This window comes from Octodon degus, unplaced genomic scaffold, assembly GCF_000260255.1.
Source record: "Octodon degus isolate 3935 unplaced genomic scaffold, OctDeg1.0 scaffold00002, whole genome shotgun sequence".
NCBI classification, from domain to species: Eukaryota; Metazoa; Chordata; class Mammalia; order Rodentia; family Octodontidae; genus Octodon; species Octodon degus.
In genome coordinates this window covers 27,305,324-27,325,601 of record NW_004524578.1, presented here as the reverse complement: position 1 = coordinate 27,325,601, position 20,278 = coordinate 27,305,324, and the positions used below count along the sequence as shown (strand labels likewise).

Sequence of the window (20,278 nt, the reverse complement as noted above, 5' to 3'; positions counted from 1 at the left end):
GGTGTTTGTAAATAGGATCACAAGTCTGTATCTTGTACAGCAATTAACCACTAAGAAGAATATATGCAGTGTATTATTTGTTGAAACTGTAAAAATTAAAAAAAAAAAGAGAATTAATAAAGGAAGAATAGAAAAGAACAGAGTATTCAGAAGAAGAGTCAGAGGGAGGGAAAGAGGGAGGGAGGGTGAACCCTAGTGATGGAAGGGCAGGTCTGGCTGTCACCACTCTGGATAGCCCAAGGGGAGCCACTGGCAGCCTCACCTCAGCTTGTCATCCACATGTTGCGAATGACAACATTTACTTCACACAGCTATTATGAGACTCAAAGGTGATGCACCGGAATGCACTTCAGGGAAGCACATTTATCCAGGGAAGGATAAAAGTTACTTGTTAACTACTGGCCTCAGGCCCTAGCTACTGCCAGAGAAGGTTCAGATTGGTCCTCTTTCCAAGGAACTAGCACATTCTCCCTGTTTGTACAGTAACATGATGAATTTGGGCTCCAAATGCTTAATGCACATGTGAATGACATTGACCTCTGTGGTCTTCTGAATATTCTTATCTTGTCCCATTCATCCTTTCCTTGTATAAAATTAGAAAAGTCTCAAGTCATCTAGTATTGATGCCTGAGGTTAAATCAAATGGGTCAAAATGACCATTTTTCTTTAATCTAATAACTCAGTGAGCCCCTTAAGGGGGCTGTATGGATTTATGAATAGTTCATATATCCTCCAATGCAAACCTCATTAAATATGTCTAGTGAGAGGTGTGTGTGTGTGTGTGGGTGTGTGGGTGTGTGTGTGCATGTGTGTGCACACGTGTGTATTTTCCAAGTTCAGAAGTATGTGCTCAGGAGAGAGCCTGGCTCTATCCAGCTGAACCGGGAGGGCAGCACCTGGCCCTAGTGGGGAAACCTAATGGGTGGTGTGGCATTCGGGCAGTAGTTTGAGGAGGCAGGTGTGAAAGCAGGATACCCTGCTATTCATTTGTAAACTTGAAAAAATTGGTGGGGACCTGCGTTTCTATAAACCCAACTTGAAACACATACAGAACACTTAAAATCAGGAAATCAACACATTTCAGAAGTGGGTTTATGAAGATATACAAAATTCAGTTAACAGCCAAGTGTGGTATTGTATGCCTGTAATCCCAGCAATCTGGAAGGCTGAGGTAGGAATTAAGTTGGAGCCCAGCTGGGCAATTTAGTAATTTAGTGAGACCTTACCTTAAAATAAAAAAGGACTGGGGATGTAGTTCAGTGTGAAGCCCCTGGGTCCAACCCCAGTACTGAGGAAAACATTTCAGGTAACAGAGCAGAGAGCGGAAAGGTGAGCCCATGGGGTAAAAGAAATGAGTCTGGAAGGGACAGCGACAAGCAGCTCACTGGTTCCCGCTTGAGCAAGGTCTGCTACTGTGTTCAGATCAAGCTGGCACTGGAGGCTCCTGTGATCCAGAACAGCCTTAAAGGGACTTGAGGGGGCCTCAGAGGCATCTGAGGTCACACTGCCAAGCAACAGGCTTCCTTATATGGCCTCAAGCGCTCACACTGACAACAGCTCGGCTGCTGGCTGGGCTATTTTTAGAGCTTCAAGGTGGATAAACAATAAAGAGCTCATCCCCGCCCAGCACACAGCCGTCCTCACACCCTGAGCCCAGGTCCATGCACTGGTACCAAGTGCCTCACTTCTGGTGAACAGGGAAGCCAAGCTCCGCATGATACACGAGACTGAGAGGAAAACATGTTCAGAAGATGAAACTAAATTTTACAGAACTACAGTGAACCCTTAAGATCACTGAGCTATTTCTTTCCCATTTTTATTGGTTTCTTCCTCAAATGCCACCTCATTTTTTGTTGACTGAGGATCTCTGAGTGGGTGGAAACGTTTCCTAATCTTGGACAATATGTTTATCAAGGGTAGGACCTACAGTAAACTCACTTCCCTTTTTATTTTGGTCCATTTCTCTCACAACGATGATTTTGATTTTCATGAGTATGATTTATTAGAGCTGAAGAAAATGACCTTATATTTGCAAACCCTTGTTCAGGCTTTCCCTGACAGCTCATTCTAAACAATCCTGCAGTGCACCCGACAAGGAGTTTAGAGAATGATCAGTCGTCACAGGCTGCCTATTGACACTGGGCCTTGCTAAGCCCTTTCTTGAGATTTCCTAGTTTTGGGACAGACTGCTGTTAAAAAAAAAAAAAAAAGATAGAAAAACGAGAGCCAGTTGTAGTGGTGCATGCCTGTAAGCCCCGCACTTGGAAGGCTGAAGCAGGAAGACTGAGAGCTTGAGCCAAGTCTGGGCTACAGAGCAAGATTAAGGCTCACTTGAACTACAAAGCCAGACCTTGACTCAAAAAAACTAAAGACCTAGAAGTTATCTGATTTTGGCAACGGACCTATTTTTAGTATTATTGCAATGTTATCTTTGTGGCGACTTAATTAAAATGAGGATACACTTGCTTTCTCTGGATGGGCCATGTATTCTGCTTAATTATAATGCTCTATAATCAGATACCCCAAGAATCAATTCAGACGTCACTTCTCTTGTTTATATTTTCAAAATGTCAGACCAACAACAAGCCTCTCAGCTTTGCAGGGTTTCTGTGGGTGGAGAATTTTTGAGAGTAAACAGAATGGCAGATTAATGCAGAAGCAAGGATGGTAGGAAGGGATCGTCTACATTGCAAGCGAGTGCTTTCTGGACTTAGCAAGCAGTCTGGCTACTGGATGTGGAATGTAACATACACAGCTATTCTGTAATTTGCAGGCTATGAATCTCAGGGATGTTACCCGCCTTTCCAAGCATCAGGCCTGCATGTGTAAAATGAGGATAAGGATCTGGGACTCTGTGTGGTTATTGACAGGATCAAAAAATAAATAAATAAATGACACACATAATACAGACTGTAGCTCTTGGAGCACCATTAGCTTCAAAAGGAAACCTAGATCATGAGGAAAAAGTCTGGGGAGATAGCTCAGTGGGATAAGTGCTCCTGAGTTTGATCCCTGGTACCACCAAAAGAGAGAGAGAGAGAGAGAGAGAGAGAGAGAGAGAGAGAGAGAGAGAGAGAGAAAGATTAATATACCAGAATAAAAGCCTGTAGTCTCAGCATTTGGAAGGCTGAGAAGGATTTTGAGTTTGCAGTCAGCCTATAAAGTGAGACTGTCTCAAAAAACAAAAGTGAAGCAAAGGCATTTTTAGGAAGTGTAACACTAAAGTGAAAGGCTTGGGTGACTGCTTGTCCTTTTATGCAAAAACAAGGTTCACAAATAAAACTGCAGGTAGGGGGTTGGGGGACAGTGCACCTGTAGAGTGTGCTACCCAGCACATGCAAGGCCTGGGGTTTGGTCCCTGGCACTGCAAAAACAAAACCTGCAGATGGTCTAATGTGAGTGCCACTTGTTAGTGACCAAATCTACTGTGCTCAGTTCCACTTCTCATGCAGCTGAGCCCATTTCCTGTCCTGTTGCTCGGAGTGACGCTGCCCCTGAGCCACTGGCACTGAGAAGCTCAGGCTGGAAGTACCCGTGCCTCAAACATTTTTCCTTTGTGAAAAGGAACAAGCGAGATACTATTCTTAGGAAGAAAAGAAATGCAAGCTTTTTTCCTATCAGTAAGCTCAGCAAGTTTAAGCCCCCCTTCCCCCATTGCACAAGGGTTTTCGTTATTCATAGTGGTGAATACAGAGCCACAGTCTATGCCTCTTGAGACCTCAGCCTCACTGGCCTGTTTGAAGGGTAGATGCCCCAGGGTGGCAGGGAAGCCTCGGGGGTTATGGAGTTGGTGCTTCTGGCCCACTCTTTGTTCCTTACTCAGTATATGACCAAACACAGCTGCTTCTTGAGGCTTCAGGCCCTCAGCAGTAAATGGTAAATTTAAAATGTCCATAAATATTTAAAAATAGTGGGGAAAAAAAATCTTAAAATTTGCAAAAGGTACAGTATGAATTCCCAGCTTTGGTTCTAAAGCAACATGGGCTGTTACCTACTCTGAAGTTAAGCTATAGGAGAGAGATGTCACATGCTGAAGTCAGTGAAGAGGCAGACTTCTTGCCGCCAAGCATTAGGCCCAGGGAAGCTTGAGGAGATAATGTGGGAGAGCCACAGGCAAGTGGATTTATAAACCAGTTAGCATAACTGCCTTGCAGGGCTGGAGCAAAGTGGCCTGCCCTTCCGGAGACAAGGGAAGCAGCTTACACCAAGAAGAAAGGCTAAAGAACCATGACTCACACAAGAACTGTGTGCCCTCAGCTCCGCTGAGCAATATGGGAGAAATGCATGTGCCTGCACTGGGACAGAAGGAGATAGACAGGAGATGGGATGGAGGTCCTACGGATGGGGAAGGGCAGCCAGGAGTGTACCTCTTCTGTACAGAAGAGATGCTGCCAGGAGTATGAAGAAGGCTGCTAAGGAGCAAGGAGGACAGGTCTGGAGGTTTGTAGCCCTCTCCACTGTCATCCTCAGGGAAGCCCTGCCTGCCTGTCCCCAGTCGGCATCTCATTGCCCCTGCAGAACAGAGCTCCAGCAGCAGCCCTACCTCCTCCCACCCTCCTCCCTGGGGCAGAGCTTCTCAGCCCCACCTCCGTTGCTGAGCCCTGTTGTCTAGAGGAGGCAGAGCAGGGCTGGAATACAGAGGGCTGATGTTGTGCTGAGGCCAGACAAAAGCCAGGAGGAATGCGTAGGCCATGTGGGTTCTTTGACACCCTAGACCAGGCAAAGCTAGGCTGACCTTACTCCTTGACAAAACCTCAGTAGGCCTGGAGATGCAGCCTGTGGGCTGGCATGAGCAGAAGGCCGGTTGCCTGCCAGGTGGCTGACGTTCAGCCCCAGGTCTGTCACGATGGATTGGATGACTCTGAAAAAAGCCCTTAGCTTACCTTGCCTTGTGAAATGGGGTCAGCATTGGCCTCTGGATCCCAACCTTTGCTATGAATCAGAGTCACCTGGGATGCATCTCTTTTAACACAGGGAGATTATGTGCCTACTTATAAGGACACATGGGGGACAGGTTCCTATGGTCCAGCCAGGTCTATGAATCTAGAAATGCTTCCAGCATTAGAGGACAATCATTTCATGTAACGTATACAGATTTTCTTTTTCTTTCTTTTTTTGTATTTTAGGGAAGGGTATACAAGGTGTTCAGGGTTTCACTACTAGATTGTACTCCTAGTGATCTGCCAGTTTACAGCCTCCCAAGAGCTGGGATTACAGGTGCACACCACCATGCTCAGTCTCAATTGCCTTCTCAGCATGCCTCAGGGGCAGGGCCGGCATGGCAGGCCCAGGGATTAAACCCCTGGCCCCTGCGTCTGCTTGCAGGCACTTTAATCCATAGAGCTATTTGGCCAGCCCTCTTTCTTTCTAATCTTTTATTTCCTTACTTATTTGGTACAGAGTCTTGCTACACAGCTTGGACTCATAGTGATCCTCCTGTCTCAGCTTCCCCAGCACTGGGATTACAGGTGTGTGCTACCAAACCTGGTTTTGATGACCAGCACAGCATGCCCAAGGTTCTGGAGCTGGCACAGCATGCAGTACCAGGGACCAAACCTGGGTCCTTGTGCTTGCCAGGCAGCTGCTTAGACCACCGAGCTATCTCCCCAGTGCTGTATACAAATTTTCTAAATAACTCTTTGTTTCTTTATACTTCCTCTTAGAGGAGTGACATGCTTTTCTCTCTTTAGAGACAGGACTGCTCTACTGTTGAAAGGTCAGCAGATTGGTGTCCACCCCACAGGGCACAGGTGCCAGGGGCTACTGAGAGGCTGGGCTAGGGCCAAAACATGTAGGTGAGCAGCTACAGCACAGAAGGTAGGCAGGCATGTCTCCAAGCCAGCACACACTAGATTTGCCTGGGCCAACTGTCCTCCCAGGGCTCCCACTGTCCTAAAACAGCTTCCAAGCAGTAAGTGCCCCGATGGGTCCTACCTTATGTGTCAGGACCTATGCCAAGTGCTTTGCCACGGGAGCAAACTATCATACTGATTCCTCAGAACCATCCTATGAAGTGTCCCTGTCAGCTCTTGTTTTAAGCCTGGAAAACAAATTTAGAGAAGCTAAACCCTTAGCCCAAGATCACAGAGCAGGAACTGGGATGTTTGAAGGGCTCCTCGATCTTACTCTGGCATATGTCCATCCCTAGACCTCTGGGATGGAGCACCTCAGCCTAGGCATTAATCTGGGTGTAACTGGTTTACCTTGGCTAGCCGGGCTCGCTTGATGAGGTCATTGAGCTTGCGCACTGCAGCCTTTTGAGGGAGGCTCTGGATGTCTCTGAAGAGGTCCTGGGCTTCAGCCTCAAAGAGCCGGCGGTTATCTGTGTTCTGCAGGGGCTGCGACCAGAAGGAGCCAATGTAGACCCGAAGTACCTCAGGGGTGTTGATGACCTTGCCCAGGGACCACATGAGTGCCCCATAGACCCGCATCAGCTGCTGTGTGTCCACTTGGTCGGCCTTGTTTAGCACCACGCGGATCTTATCATCCTGGCCCCGAAAAGCCTTGATGGCCTCTGAAAACTCATCTGAGATGTCCAGTTTGTGAGCATCGAAGAGCAGGATGATTCTGTCGACCCGCTCAGCAAACCACTGCAGGACCTGGCAGAAGTCATATCCTGGGTGGACAGAAGGGCATGTCAGTGTGCCTGACAGCTTTGGGGGGGGGGTACAGTTATGGGGGTGTTCGGGAAACAGTGTGGGCTCTATGACTGCTAAAGAGAAAGCTCCATTTTGAAGTTAAAAGCAACAGAGGCCCCATGACCTGAAAATCATTTAAATAGTGCTCCCTGGCTAATGCTGGGCATCTGGGGAGACTGCCTGCGGCAAGCAGCAGGGAATGAAATGGTGCTCCGGGTCATTTTGATCAAGTATTGCATTCTGGCAATTTCACCTAGTGCTTGTGAGTCTCTGATTCAGCCCGGGCAGTCCTCCCATCAGTGATCACCAGCTCTGTGAGCACTGGCATGGGAAGCAGCTACAGCACAGAAACATACACTAAGGCTAGAGCTCATGTCACCTCCTGAACCCAGAGGAGCCCTGGGAGGACAGTTGGCCCAGCCTAACCTAGAGTGTGTGCTGGCTTGGGGACATGCCTGTCTCCTTTCTGTGCTGTTGCTGCTCACCAAGCATGGGGAAACTCTTATCCTGGCAGGCCTCCCTCTCCTGAAAATCCCTGGGAGGAAGAAGAGACCCTGAAAGCACTTGGGGTCACACAGGGCATCCAGCAGGCACAAGAGAGGAGGAATCCTTCTCTCTTAACCCAAAATTGTAGAGTGTAGAGGAAGTCAAAGGTTGGCTTGGTCAAAGCTGTGACTGATATTTATCATTTGGCCTATTTATAGCTTACATGCTATAAATATTTTCAAAATGATGTCTCATAGCAGTTCTGTGAAATGGTTCCTTGCCAATTTCTCTTTTAAAATAGCCAGGCCTATAACAAATTCCACTGAGCCCACTCTGGCCATCTACCAACGTGCTCCAAACCAAGTAGCTAAATAAACACCCTTCATTCAGCCCAAGGTCAAACCTCTGGCCTCTCCCTAGGAAGGCAGATTCCCACGAGTTGCAAATGAGATGAAGCTGGTCCCCCAAAGCCTATTTTTATCTGGGCCTGATTAGCTGCAGACGCCTAGACTGAGAGGCTACCTTTTCTGACCCTTTTTCCACTGTTGTTTCCTTTTTCCTCTCCATTCTGAAAACTTTCAAATATATTGAAATCTAGAGAATAACATAATGGCACAGATGGACCTAACCTGGTAATTGACAAATTTTGATATTGTATCTTTTTTGTTTGTTGGTGGAACTAGTGGATTGAACTCAGGCACTTGTGTTTGCCAAGCAGACATTGTATCTTGTTTATTTCAGATGCTTTTCAACATCAAGTCTAGTTTAAAATTCAGATTAACAAGGGCTGGGGATTTAGATCAGTGGTAGAACGCTTGCCTAGCAAGTATGAGGCCCTGGGTTCAGTCCACAACACCAAAAAAATTACACCCTCAAAAAAAAAAAAAAAAAAAAAAAGGAAAAATTTCAGCTAACAAAATATCATATGGGAGCAAGAATGAACTACATTTTCATTGATCAACACATGCAAAACTAAAAACAAGCAAACAAAAAACCACAAAAACTTGTAGAGTAAAAATGTGAGTTTTAAAAGGATGAGTACAACATGATAACATTCATGTAAAATATTAAAATACAAAATAACACTCAGCAATATGGGTATGGATGATAGCACAAATAAATCCCCAAACACCAACATTAGCTTAGGACACTGGCTGGCTGTGGGTTGGAGAGAGTGGCGGTCGAGGGCAGATGTAGCAGACATGTCTAAGGAGAACAAGCTACTAGTAAAAGTAAAGGCGTCCACAGACCAGTGTTTCCATGCATTGGAAGAACAGGTGTAGGAGGAGTGGCTGTACCAGCAAACTAGAGTTAGATATACTTTTAACAATAAAAATTCAGAAGTGCTAAAGCCCCTGTGTCTCTCTCCTGGTCCTTTTTTCCCTTCTTCCTCAGGGAAACTACTTCGTAGGTACAGAAGCCACCACGCAGTTTTGAGATGTCTACTTCCTGCTTTTCACTTTTCTAGTCTGTCCCAGTGCAGCAGCCTGACTCCCTGGGGACAAGGAAGACAAAGGCAGTGCGTGGAAGTGGGGGCATCGTTTATTTTCATCATTAACTTCTTTTATTTTTTTGTCTTATTGAGAAGCGTTCCATTATGTAGTTTATGCTGGCCTTAAACAACCAGTGGTCCCCCTGCTTCAGCCTCTTAAGTGTTGGGATTATAGGTGTGTGCCACCATACCTGGCTCTATTCTCATGTCTCTCTGCATGTTTCTCTCTCCAGGGTTTCACTCTATAGCTGAGGCTGGTCTGGAATTTGCAGCAATCCTCCTGCTTCAGTCCGTAATCCTGTTGGGATTACAGGCATGTATCACCACGCCCTGCTTCATATTCTCATCTCTTTTGGTAGCCAGATTAGATTGGAGGAAAACTAAAGCCTTACCAAATGAGCATACAGGAGTATGTAAAGATTGAGAGTCCATACTTCACTCTGAGTTCTACCCTTGCACTACCACAGCCTGTGTCACACTGTCACCTGACACTGACTTGTGTACAAGGCAACCCTGGGCCAGAGCCCCAGCAGATGAGTGGACTCACTGTGCCCTCGGCCCATCCACAGGAAGACCTGCAGAGTGGATGCTTTTCCAGCAGGGATGGTCCACCCCCCACTCTGATGCTATCACTCTCTCACCTGATCTCCCTGTGACCAGGCTCAGGTATCTGAACGCCTGGAGACAGACTGAAGACAATGTGATTAGGGAGCACAATGGCCAAGGGTAGTTTTTTGCTGAATGCCTTCATGTTTGGAGAGGAGGGGATCTTTCTGGGCCATAGAGGCTGACAGTGTGGCAGACAGTCCTTAGCAGGTGGGGCCAAGGGCAGTGATCTAGAATTATACACTCCTCTCTTTCTACCAGAATGGAGGTTGAACCCTGAGGGAAGACAGAATTGAACCATGGCCGTGACGGTGGCTGAACTGACAGTCTGATGGTGGCAGCTTCCTAATCCTTTGCTCAGCCTATAGCCTATCTTTCCATCTTCCAGCCATTCTAGGAACGATCTATTCCTATGAAATCTGCTCAGATAGCCAGAGTCAGCTTCTTTGCTTTGACAACAATAACAGCAACTTGTGAGCCATTTCCCTCACATTTTACTATTTCTCAGTATCTCATACTACCAGTGCCAAAAGAAACCTGCCACCCAGACAGGGAAGCTGAAACACAGCTGTTACTGCTGGTGTGGGTGTCACTGCTGGTGTGGGTGTCACTATGTAGCCGTGGGAATCCTTCTGCCTCTTCCTAGGCTGCCTTTGTTGAGTGCTTTGGACACAATGCATGTTAAACTCTAACTAAAATTGGAGTTCCTAACAGGCATTTTAATTCTTTTTTTTTGGGGGGGGGGCAGAACTCGGGATTGAATTCAGGCCCTTGTGCTTGCTGGGGAAGCACTTATTCTACTGAGCCATCTCCCCAGCCCCTTTTATTTTCTTAAAAAAGAAAAGATTTTGGGCTGGAGATGTAGCTCAAAGGTAGAGCAGTTCCCAAGTGTATGTGAAGCCCTGGGTTCCATCAAGAACACTGCAAAGGGAGAGGGGAAGGCAGAACAAGAGGGAGCTCCCATTCCAACCCAATGATACAGTGAAAAGAAAAGTTTCTGGGAACAGAGCTGCCATTTGTGTGTCTACAATGAGAGGTTGTCACTTGTCTCTGGACAAGCCCCTATTTTCTTTTTCTTTTTGTTTTTTGCATTACCGGGGATTGAACTCAGGACCTTGCGCTTGCTAGGCAAGCACTTATTCTACTGAGCTATCTCCTCAGCCCACCCCTATTTTCTTGTTTTAAAGCAACAGCAAGAACTAAAGAGTACAAGAAGGTAGATTGGATATCGAATACACTCATTTAGTGCAGCGATCATTGTCACCCATCTTTGGAACTTTTTCATCTTTCTAGTGGAAACTTGAAAGACATTAAATAACTCCCGTCCCTGCCTTCCCAGCCCCTGGACACATGAGTCCCCCTTCTGTGTCTATGAAGGCAACAACTCTGGTAGCCTACAGAAGTGGAATCAGGTAGTATTTGTGCTTGTGTGACCGGATGATTTCACTTTGCTTGAAGTCCTCAAGGGTCATCTGTGTTGTAGCATGAGTAGCGTGTAAAATTCCTCCAGAATTTCCTTCCTTTGTAATGCTGTAAATTGGTTGGCTCAATTCTTAAGTCATGGACTCAGGTACCCAATGCCTAGCTACCAAAAAACCTCAGCTGATCTAACATTCAATAATGCATTACTTCTGGCTGTTGAAGGAAAACAGTGACTCAGAACGAGAGAGTGCTGATTTTCAAAGTGTGGTCTTAACATTAGTAAATAAGGGGCTTGCTAAAATCTAGATACCCAGGCCCCCTCCAGATCCACAAGGTTTGAATCCCTAGGACTGGCTTGGGAGATTGTCAGCTGCCTGGATGAGAGCGAGGGCCACTGCTGGACTGAGCACACATCAAGGTTTGGAACCGGGAAGACATAGCTATGTTCTTGTTGGTTAGCAAAAACGAAACAAGTGCACTTAGGGTAGTTTCCTTTTGTTCTAAAAAGCTACCAACTGATGGTTAGATGGTGTACCAGAGAACTGCAGAAAGAGAATTTAAGTAGGTTTATTTATTTATTTATTTATTTTTTAAACAGGGTCTTAGGGCTGGTCAAATAGTTCAGCAGACTAAGATGTCTACAAGCAGGCACAGGGGCCAGGGGCTTGATCTCTGGGCCTGCAGTGCAGGCCCCACCCCTGGGGCATGCTGAGACAGCAATTGAGACTGGGTGAGGTGTTGCTGCACCTCTAATCCCAGTGCTTGGGAGGCTGTAAACAGGGGGATCACTATGAGTCCAATCTAGTAGTGAGACCCTGAACACCCTGTAGACGGTTCCCTACAAAAAATACAAAAACAAACAAACAAACAAAAAAACCCCCAAAAAACAGGGCCTTGCTATGTAGTGCAGGCTGGCCTTGAACTCACTTATGTAACCCAGGCTAGCCTCAAAATCCTGGCAATCCTCCTGCTTCAGCCTCCTGAGTGCTGGGATTATGGGTGTGTATCACCATGCTTGGCTTGAAAATGAATTTAGAGGGAAGCTGTTGCAGAAGGATCCTAAGTATGAGTCTAATCTGGGCAGTTAGCAACTGAGGGAAACTGTCACCAAATTAAAAAAAAAAAAAAAAACAGAAAAAGGCTGGGATGTAGTTCATGACGTAGGCCCTGGGTTTAATCCCTTGTATCAAAACAAATAAACAAGCAAAAAAAAAAAGTGATTGAAAAATTCCTGAATGCTTTCCTGCCTTTGCTCATGCTGGGCCTTGGCAAAGCTTTCTTCTAGGGCAGTGATGAGAACCTTTTAGAGCTTTCAAATGATAACAGACAGCTTGCTGCAGCATGCTCGCCATAGGTTTGTCATCACTCTTCTAGGGCCTAGAAATAAAAATCTAGCCCGATCCTTTTCCAAAACACTTAGGCTAAATTTGACTAAGTGACATTTGACTTAACTTTGAGCCTCAGTTTCCTCACCAGTAGTAAATCAGGTTGAGTGATTTAGCACAAGAACACACGTTTAATGTGCTCAACTGTGGAACCTGCCACAAGCATGAGCTGCCACTATTATTGTCATTATGGCTACTGCTGTTTCTTTTCTCCCTTCTTCTCCAGAGGAGGACTCAATTGCTCCCTCTTCTGAGCTCTCAGAACTCTTGTGGCTCCACAGCACAGCTTTGCAGTGTGTAAAGGGCAGATGGATGTCTCACGGTCACATGTAGCAGTGCGGAGTATGTGGGCCTTGGACCTGCACTACCTGCGCGCTCATCCTGCTCTTATCACTTATTACTTGCATGGCCCCAGGAAAATTACTTAACTTTTCTGGGTCTCCTTCCCTCATCTATAAAATGGGTCTAATAATAGCATCCATACGTCTCATGAACCTGCAGCATGAACATAAGTGAGGCACTCAGAATTGTCTTGGCACCTAGTCAGCTGTCAAATCGGTATCTGCTGGTCACGTGAAAACTCTGGATCTGGAAATGGACAGAGAGGACATGTTCCATGTCTGCTGTAGGATGCCCAGCTGGGGAGCGGTATAGTCCACAGCCAGTGGAATGAAATTAGGGTACAGATGACCATACAGTGATGCCCAAGACAGCTGAAAGAATCAGGACTGTGCAACTTTGCTTCACTAACAACTTGCTTCACAAACAGAAGTGTTTGACAAAAACTTGTTTTTGAGTACCAGCCAGATAGCTCAGCGGACTAAAGTGCCTGCTTAGGCAGATGCAGGGACTGGGGTTTAATCCCTGGGGCATGCTAAGATTGAGACTAAGACTGGGCATGGTAAAATGTGCCTGTAATCCCAGCACTTGGGAGGCTGAAAACAGGAGGATCACTATGAGTCAGATCTGTGTAGTGAGACCCTACACACCCTGCACTAAATACATTAAGAAAAAGTTTGAGAACTGCACTGAGGGATGGATACAGCCGCTGTCATCTTCCCTGCACAGAGATGAAGGCGGCCATTCTTTCCAGAATCATGGAACAAATTAAGTTCATGAACTGAGGTACCACTGTACTCAGAAAACAGATAATGAAATATACTAAGTAAACAAACAAACAAAAAAAACCACCGATTTTATAAGTAGGGCAGTGGACTCACAACCCTGGTGGCATTCCTTTGCTCGTTAGTGACAAAGAGAACAAGGGCTGTTCCTAAAATAAATCTGACACCAGCCACAGACACTTCCCAGCTCAGGGAAGTCCTGTGCATGCTCACGCTAGCTGAGGTGACGTGGGCACGCGTTGGACCCCGCTGGATCAGGATAATGACCTTTCCCGAAGCTTCTGTTGAAGAGGGTAGGCGGGTTCCCACCACACTGGAGGCCAGCCACACTGCTTCCACGCAAGCCTGGAAAGGTAAAAACTCACCAGGTGGCATATGGCATTCAGTGTGGTGTACACAGGGTTTTAAAATGAGGAGTTGTGTGGGAGCACGCCTACAACCCTAGCACTGCAGAGGATGAGGCAGGAGGATTTCTGTGAGTTTGAGACCAGCCTGGGCTACAAAGTGAGCTCAAAGCCAGCCTGAAGTTCACAGTGAGATCCTGTCTCAAAAAGACCAAGAAAAATAAAAAAAAAAAAAAGAGGAGTTGAAACCTTCAGTCTGGACACGTGCTACTCAGTTCTTACAGGTACTCCAGACCACATACAAACCTGTCCAGTGCCCACTGCTGACTGAACGACTCAGCCTGAGACCTGATTGTCCTCAGAGAAGCCATCTCTGCTGTCCTATGCTTGCTGCTCCCTGTGTCACCTCAGTTCTTATTGTTAGCCCACTGGCGGTGGTGCCCCAAGGTCTGGTTGTTTCTTTGGGCCTGCAGTCCCAGGACAGTGCTCCCCGAGAGCAGCCCTAAAGGAATGTTTTTTGTGGAAAAACATCATCAAAATGCCCAGAATTGGCTTTACGGAATCTTTTGGGATATAGCTGTCTGAAAATTAGAAATACAGGGACCACTTTCTGGGAATTTAATAAGATACTTCAAATCAAAAGTCCAAAAGTGATTAGTGTCCAGGATGTGCTTGGAATTGTCACCAAGAAACATGTATAAAACTCAGGTTGTTAGCTTTATACCTAAGAGCCCCAGATTGGAGACAAGCCCAAGAGTGATATGCCGGCACATTGTGACACGAAGCAAAGAAGCTGTCATGAAGGAGCCCACACCCAGTGATTCCATGTGCATCAATCCATAGAACAAGCAACGCTGAAGTAGGCCACAGAAAGCAGGTCAGTGTTGCCTGTGGCTAGGACAGGGTTGCTATTGGCTGCTAGTGGCTTAAACAAAGGGTATTTTCTTGGAGTGATGGAATTTTTACATCATTAGCTTAATAACTTTCCTTGTTGCTGGAACACAGAACCCAACCCTGAAAGAAGAGAGGTTTATTTTAGCACCCAGTTTCAGATTTTTTTTTTTTTTTTTTGTATTGGAGATTGAACTCAGGACCTTGCGCTTGCCAGGCAGGCACTTATGCTGCTGAACTGTATCCCTTGCCTTTCAGTTTCAGATGCTTCAGTGCAGGGTCTGCAGCTCAAATGCAGAACCTGCATGGTGGAAGAGCTTGGGTGGAAGGAAGATGCTCATAGATGGTGGCCAGAAGTGGACAGAGAAGGAGGAGTGGGGAAGGAGAGATACCCTCGCAAGTCCTGCCTCCCGTGACCCACTGCAAACTAGGCCCCCTTGTAACAGCACACTCAGCTACTCATGAGTGGATGACGTCCTTGGTGCGTACAGCGCCCCGTGATCCAGTCGTTTTCTAAACACATGAGAATGGGGGGGGGGCGCGGCACATTTTAGGGCTAAACATAGCAACTACAATGATGGTATGGTTATGTGTGTACAAAAATTTTCCAGAACTCACCAAACTGGACAATTAAATGGACTTAAAAATAAAAATAAATAAGTGAAAAAAGAAAGGATAGAACCCAAGGTTGCTCAACTTGTTTAATGACACACAAATCTCTGCAAACTGTTGAAGGTGTGGAAAGCAGAAGTGGGTTTGTCAGCTATCCTGGTGGTGTCTTGAGATGAATGAAGACAGAGCAGGAGCTCGGTGTGTTCGTGTAAGAGGCACTCTAAAGCCATGCATGGTGCTGTATATTTGTAATCACACCACTCAGGAGGCTAAAGTAGAAGGGTCCCAAGTTTAATCCCAGCCTGCACAATTTAATGATTTAGTAGGACCAGGTCACAGAACAAAACACAACACTCTAATGAGGAGATATAAAGTTTGACTTGTCTTCAAGGACTTTGAGAGCTTTATCATTTCACAGGCATCCTACCTTCTGACTAAGGTGATGAGAGGCTCCCAGAACAGAGAGAAAACTGCTTTGGGTGTAGGGGAATCAGTTCCAGGCAGGCTGAGTAAAACATGGTCTGGAAACGGACAGGTCTGGATGTGTGTGCACACACTTGTGTGGAGAGTGCAGGAATGCGTGTAATTACACACTATTTCCATGGTGCTCAATGCATTTTTAATATTTATTCATTTAACTGTACAAATATTAATTCTTTAAGACTTTCCACGGCTGGGGAGTTAGCTCAGTGGCACAGCACCTGTCTGTCAAGTGCAAGATCCTAAGTTCAATCCCTAGTACCAAAACCTCCACAAACACACCCCAAAACTTTCCAGGGGAAGTCTTATGAAAAATATGAGATATAATTAGTTGAACTGTTTAAAATTATAGTTTCTAGCCTTGCAAAAGGACCTCAAAGCTATGGGAAAACAGAATCTACTCTGTGGAAGATTCCAGCTTGGCACTCCTGGCTCCAGGTTCTAGGAACAATGGGAGGGTCAGGAAGGAAGAGGCTTCCCGTCACAGCTCTGACCCCCACACTAGCTAAAGAAAGGCCCACCAGGAAATGGCATGTGGGGTTACACAGCTGTTCCCTGGCTCAGGTAAATGCCGGGTGGGGGCCCCTTGAGGAAGCGAACTTGGCAGTTTATTTTTAATAGAACAAGAGGGGGAAAAAGCCTAAATTTCCCCCTAGAGCCAAATGTCTAATTACCTGAGTTTTAAGCAAGACATGTATCAATGAAAGGATGCAATTCAATAGAGGACAGCCAGAGCCAAGACCAGGCTCTCCCTGCCTACGTCCTTCCTGTGCCCTTGGGGCAGCACGGCCTTCACCAGGACACAGCCTCAGTCCCTGCTAGACTCTTTCATCATTTTTCAGGTATGGCCTGTGCTGCCTCCTCACCAGCTTTAGCAACTCCAGTTGCGTCCAGCCCCTACCCTCATAACCTCTGCATTTCCCTGCTGATCTGAGGTCTTTTAGGCCTTGTGTTCCTGTACCTCTCCAGCACCTGGTCAATGAGTGTCCCTTACAGCAGGCACTGACAGGGCTGGTGGTACTCTCAACTGCCCCCCTTGTCTTCGGGTCCCTTCCTCTCCAGTCCAGCCCACAAATCACCCTCACTTCTTCTTAGAACTCAGGGCTAATCTCTAAAACTGTGACTACTCCTGACTACTTTGAGAACAGTGTTTACACAAACAAATCATTCATGACTAATCTCTATCTCACCACAGTTTTTCTCCTAGTTTCCTGTTAGTCACACCCTCTGTACCCGCAAAGCATTCTGGGCTCTCTATTTTTTTGGTGGAACCAGGGATTGAACTCAGGCCCTTGTGCTTGCCAGGCAAGTGCTTTTTCTACTGAGCCATCTCCCCGGCCCCTGGGCTCTCTACTTTACCCAGCGGCAGTCTGTGCTTTCCTATCTCTGTGCCCTGCCCTGCCCAGCTTTCCTCTTCTCCTGGAATGCCCCCCCCCAGTATGGCATGGGACCTTCCTCTGCTCCCTTCTGTGAGGGTCTGCTCTCTGCCACAGCCCTTGGTGCTCCCGCCTGGCACTGATCACTCAATGGGCAGGACCACAGGCAGCCGGCAAGTGGGGCCAGGTCTCAATCAGGGTTCTAACCTGAAAGCCCATTCAGATGCTTTCTGCCATCTAAATCAGGGCCCTGTGACATTTTCTTACAGTACAGAGATTGACTTTTCTTAGCACTTATACTCTGCAGTGATTAGAAGACAAAAATTCTATGAGGGCAAAGATCCATTCATTCTGTTCACTACAGCATGAGATATGATGGGAAAATGCAGTAAATATTTACAACTTGGGGGCCAAAATAAAATAAAATAAAATAAAACTTAGGGGCCAGGGATATAGCTCAGTGGCATCTGCCTGGCAAGCACAAGGCCCTGAGTTTGATCTCTGGTACCAAATAGATACATAAATAAAATAAAACTTAAAAAACAAGTTATTGTAGTAAAAGATATATTGCCATTAATCCCCTTCAAAATACTCCCTTCACTTCCAACATTTTCCATCATTCTTACAATTTTATCTTTTTTTTTTTTTTTCCTTCTGTATTTTAGGGAAGGGTCTACAGGGTGTTCAGGGTCTCACTACTAGATTGGATTTGCAGTGATCTGCCTGTTCACAGCCTCCCAAGTGCTGGGATTACAGGCATGCGCCTCCACACCCAGTCTTAATTGCCGGCTCAGCGCGACCTGGGGGAGGGGCTGCCACAGCAGGTGCAGGGATCGAACCCCTGGTCCCTGCACCTGCTTGCAGGCACTTTAATCTGCTGAGCTATTTGGCCGGCCCTTTTTCTTTTTCTTTCTTTCTTTCTTTTTTTAATTCAGAGAGTTCTGACTTTTTTTTTTCTTTTTTTGACCACTGGCTTCCAAGAACCAACATCTGTGTAAATCTCTTAAAATGTCCACTTTGTGCCAGTTCTGTGGAGGGTCCTCTGTGCTGCATACCGGACTGGGGTCCCAGATCCAGCGACACTGTGGGTCACTGGTAAAGGTACTGTGGGTCACAGGAGAGTGCCTGCCTTGACCTCCCTCTCCAGGGAGTGGCATCTTCAGCAGTGGCTTCCTGTGGTCAGGCGATGCTTCCATTTCCTGAAGCAGTTCTGGAAGTCCTCCTCCATGAGTGTCTTTAATGGTACCATTGTGGCTGCTTTGTTGTCCTCAACTGAATCAAAATGTTGACCTCTTGTGGTCATTTTGATTTTGGGGTAGATCCAGTGATTAAGGTGCACCAGGACACACCATGTTTGTACAAGCTTGCCTTTGCCCTGGATGGTGCTGGGCAGCCGCACTCGCTGTATTGCTGATAGTACCTTGTAAAGACGTTCCTGAGAGTGGACTTTTAGAACTGCCTCAGGAAGTGGGCAAGAATGATGCTCAAAGCCAGAGGGAGTATTTCGAGGGAGGGATTAAGTGTGTAATAAATATTTGTTATAGTTTTGAAAATTTGTATATTCACTGTATATTTTAAACACACCTCATATAGCCAGAGTAGGTGTGCAATACATTTGGTTTATTCCTACATGGATGAAACAGCAACTATTGCATGATCCAGCAACCTCACTCTTGGGTATGTATCCAGGAGAACTGAAATCAGGATGTCAGATGAACCTTAAGGACATAATACTAATAAATAAACTAGCCACAGAGGGCAGCTGCTGCATGATTCCGCTGAAGTGATGTATCTAGATTAGCCTCAGAACCTGAGGGCTAACGGTGACTGCGGGGGCTGGGGGAGTCACTAGGTGTGACGTCCATGTCCACTGAGCTCTGGCCACATGGTGCTCTCAGCTAACAACACTGTTCCGGACGCAAACCTTTGTTGAGGGGGGTTGGAGAAAAACTGTTAAGAGGATATATCTCATGTTAAATGCTCTCACGATGAAATGAAACAAAAACACTTGGCTTAATCAAGTGCATTGTATTGAACAAGAAGCCTAACTGATTTTTAGCAAGTTGGAGGACTTTGTATAAGTTTCTGAAGGCTGTTATTAATTATAGAAAGCATAAATCTCAAAATAAACATCAAATACCTGGGAACATCCAGGTAACAGAACTATGTTTTAACAAAAGGTCACTGCAACTTCAATTAAACATGGGTAAGAAGTTTTGGCACTGTTTCCCAGCTGAGTTTACTTTGCAACTGAAAAAGATTGTTTCAAAAAATGACTGTAGTTGAGAACAAAGTGACACCTAAATAAACAAAGCAGCAAATGTTTCCTGAGCTCCCTTCATTCCCATGTGGCTCCAGAGCTTTGTATCAGTATCATCTTGTGCAGCTCGCAACATCGCAACATCCCAACCCGGCGGGGCTACCGAGGCCCTCACTTTACAGGCATAGAAACAGACTAGGAAGGTCCGGTAACCTGCCCAAGGCACGCGGTTCTTTCTCAAGGGAGCCCAGATTCAAACCCAGGAACTTGGATCTCAGGGACAGTGCATGGCAGAGTGGCAGGCAATCTTTCTTTTCTTTTCTTTCTTTTTTTTTTTTTTTTTTTTTGATTGGTGGCTTTTAAGCATGTTACATTGCACGGTGTCTGCCTAGAAAGTACAAGGTCCTGAGTTCAATTCCTTGTTTTTTTGTTTTTTTTAAAAGGACCACCATGTAAACATTATACAGGGCATGTATTATTTTGTTAAAAAATACATAGATAGCCTCTATATCAGATACTAAGGAATTATAGGACTAGCATAAAAATGTAAACCTCCATTTACATTTTTATGGCAGCTACAGTACTGAATGACTAACTCTAGAAGGTAAAAATGATTAAAAATAATTATTTCATTATATTCCTTACACTGATATAGATAGATCTATAGATCTACCGATCTATATATACATATTTTTTTCTTTTTCTTTTTTGGTGAAGAGTTTTTGCATTGAGCCTCATCCTCAGGCTTTTCAAAAAAAAAATGTTAAGTTCGGACTAGGTCTCTCTAAGTTGCAGAAGGGGCTGAAACATTTAATCTTCCTGCCTCAGCTTCCCAGATTGCTGGGAGTACTGTGCTGTACACTGCTACAGATGGGTATTGTAAGGACCTTTGATAGGATCAAACTACAAAACATACGGGAGAGACCTCCTTACACCCCACAGGAAATCCCATGGGCATTAGCTCATCAACAGTGTCACATGTGAATATTGCCACACTCCGAAGGACACACAAGGTCTGGGAATGGCATCAGGCTGAAAGAAGAATTTGCAATGCCAAAGCCACTAGTTTGATATACAGTTAGTACAGGAAATCTCTATAAAAAAGAAATCAGTTAAGCCTAAAACTCAGTGAAATAAACATACAGGTAAGTTTTTGATTTTT

The 20,278-nt window shown here is 45.7% G+C and overlaps 1 protein-coding gene across 1 annotated transcript in view; it reads right to left on the bottom strand.

Annotated features, from left to right (window-relative positions):
• Ehd4 (EH domain containing 4) overlaps nucleotides 1–20,278 on the bottom strand; it is an 84,855-nt gene that overhangs the window by 17,419 nt on the left and 47,158 nt on the right. Inside the window, exon 4 of the mRNA XM_004623378.3 lies at nucleotides 6,204–6,616. Within this exon, the coding sequence (XP_004623435.2) occupies nucleotides 6,204–6,616 (413 nt within the window). The remainder of the gene's footprint in view (nucleotides 1–6,203; nucleotides 6,617–20,278) is intronic.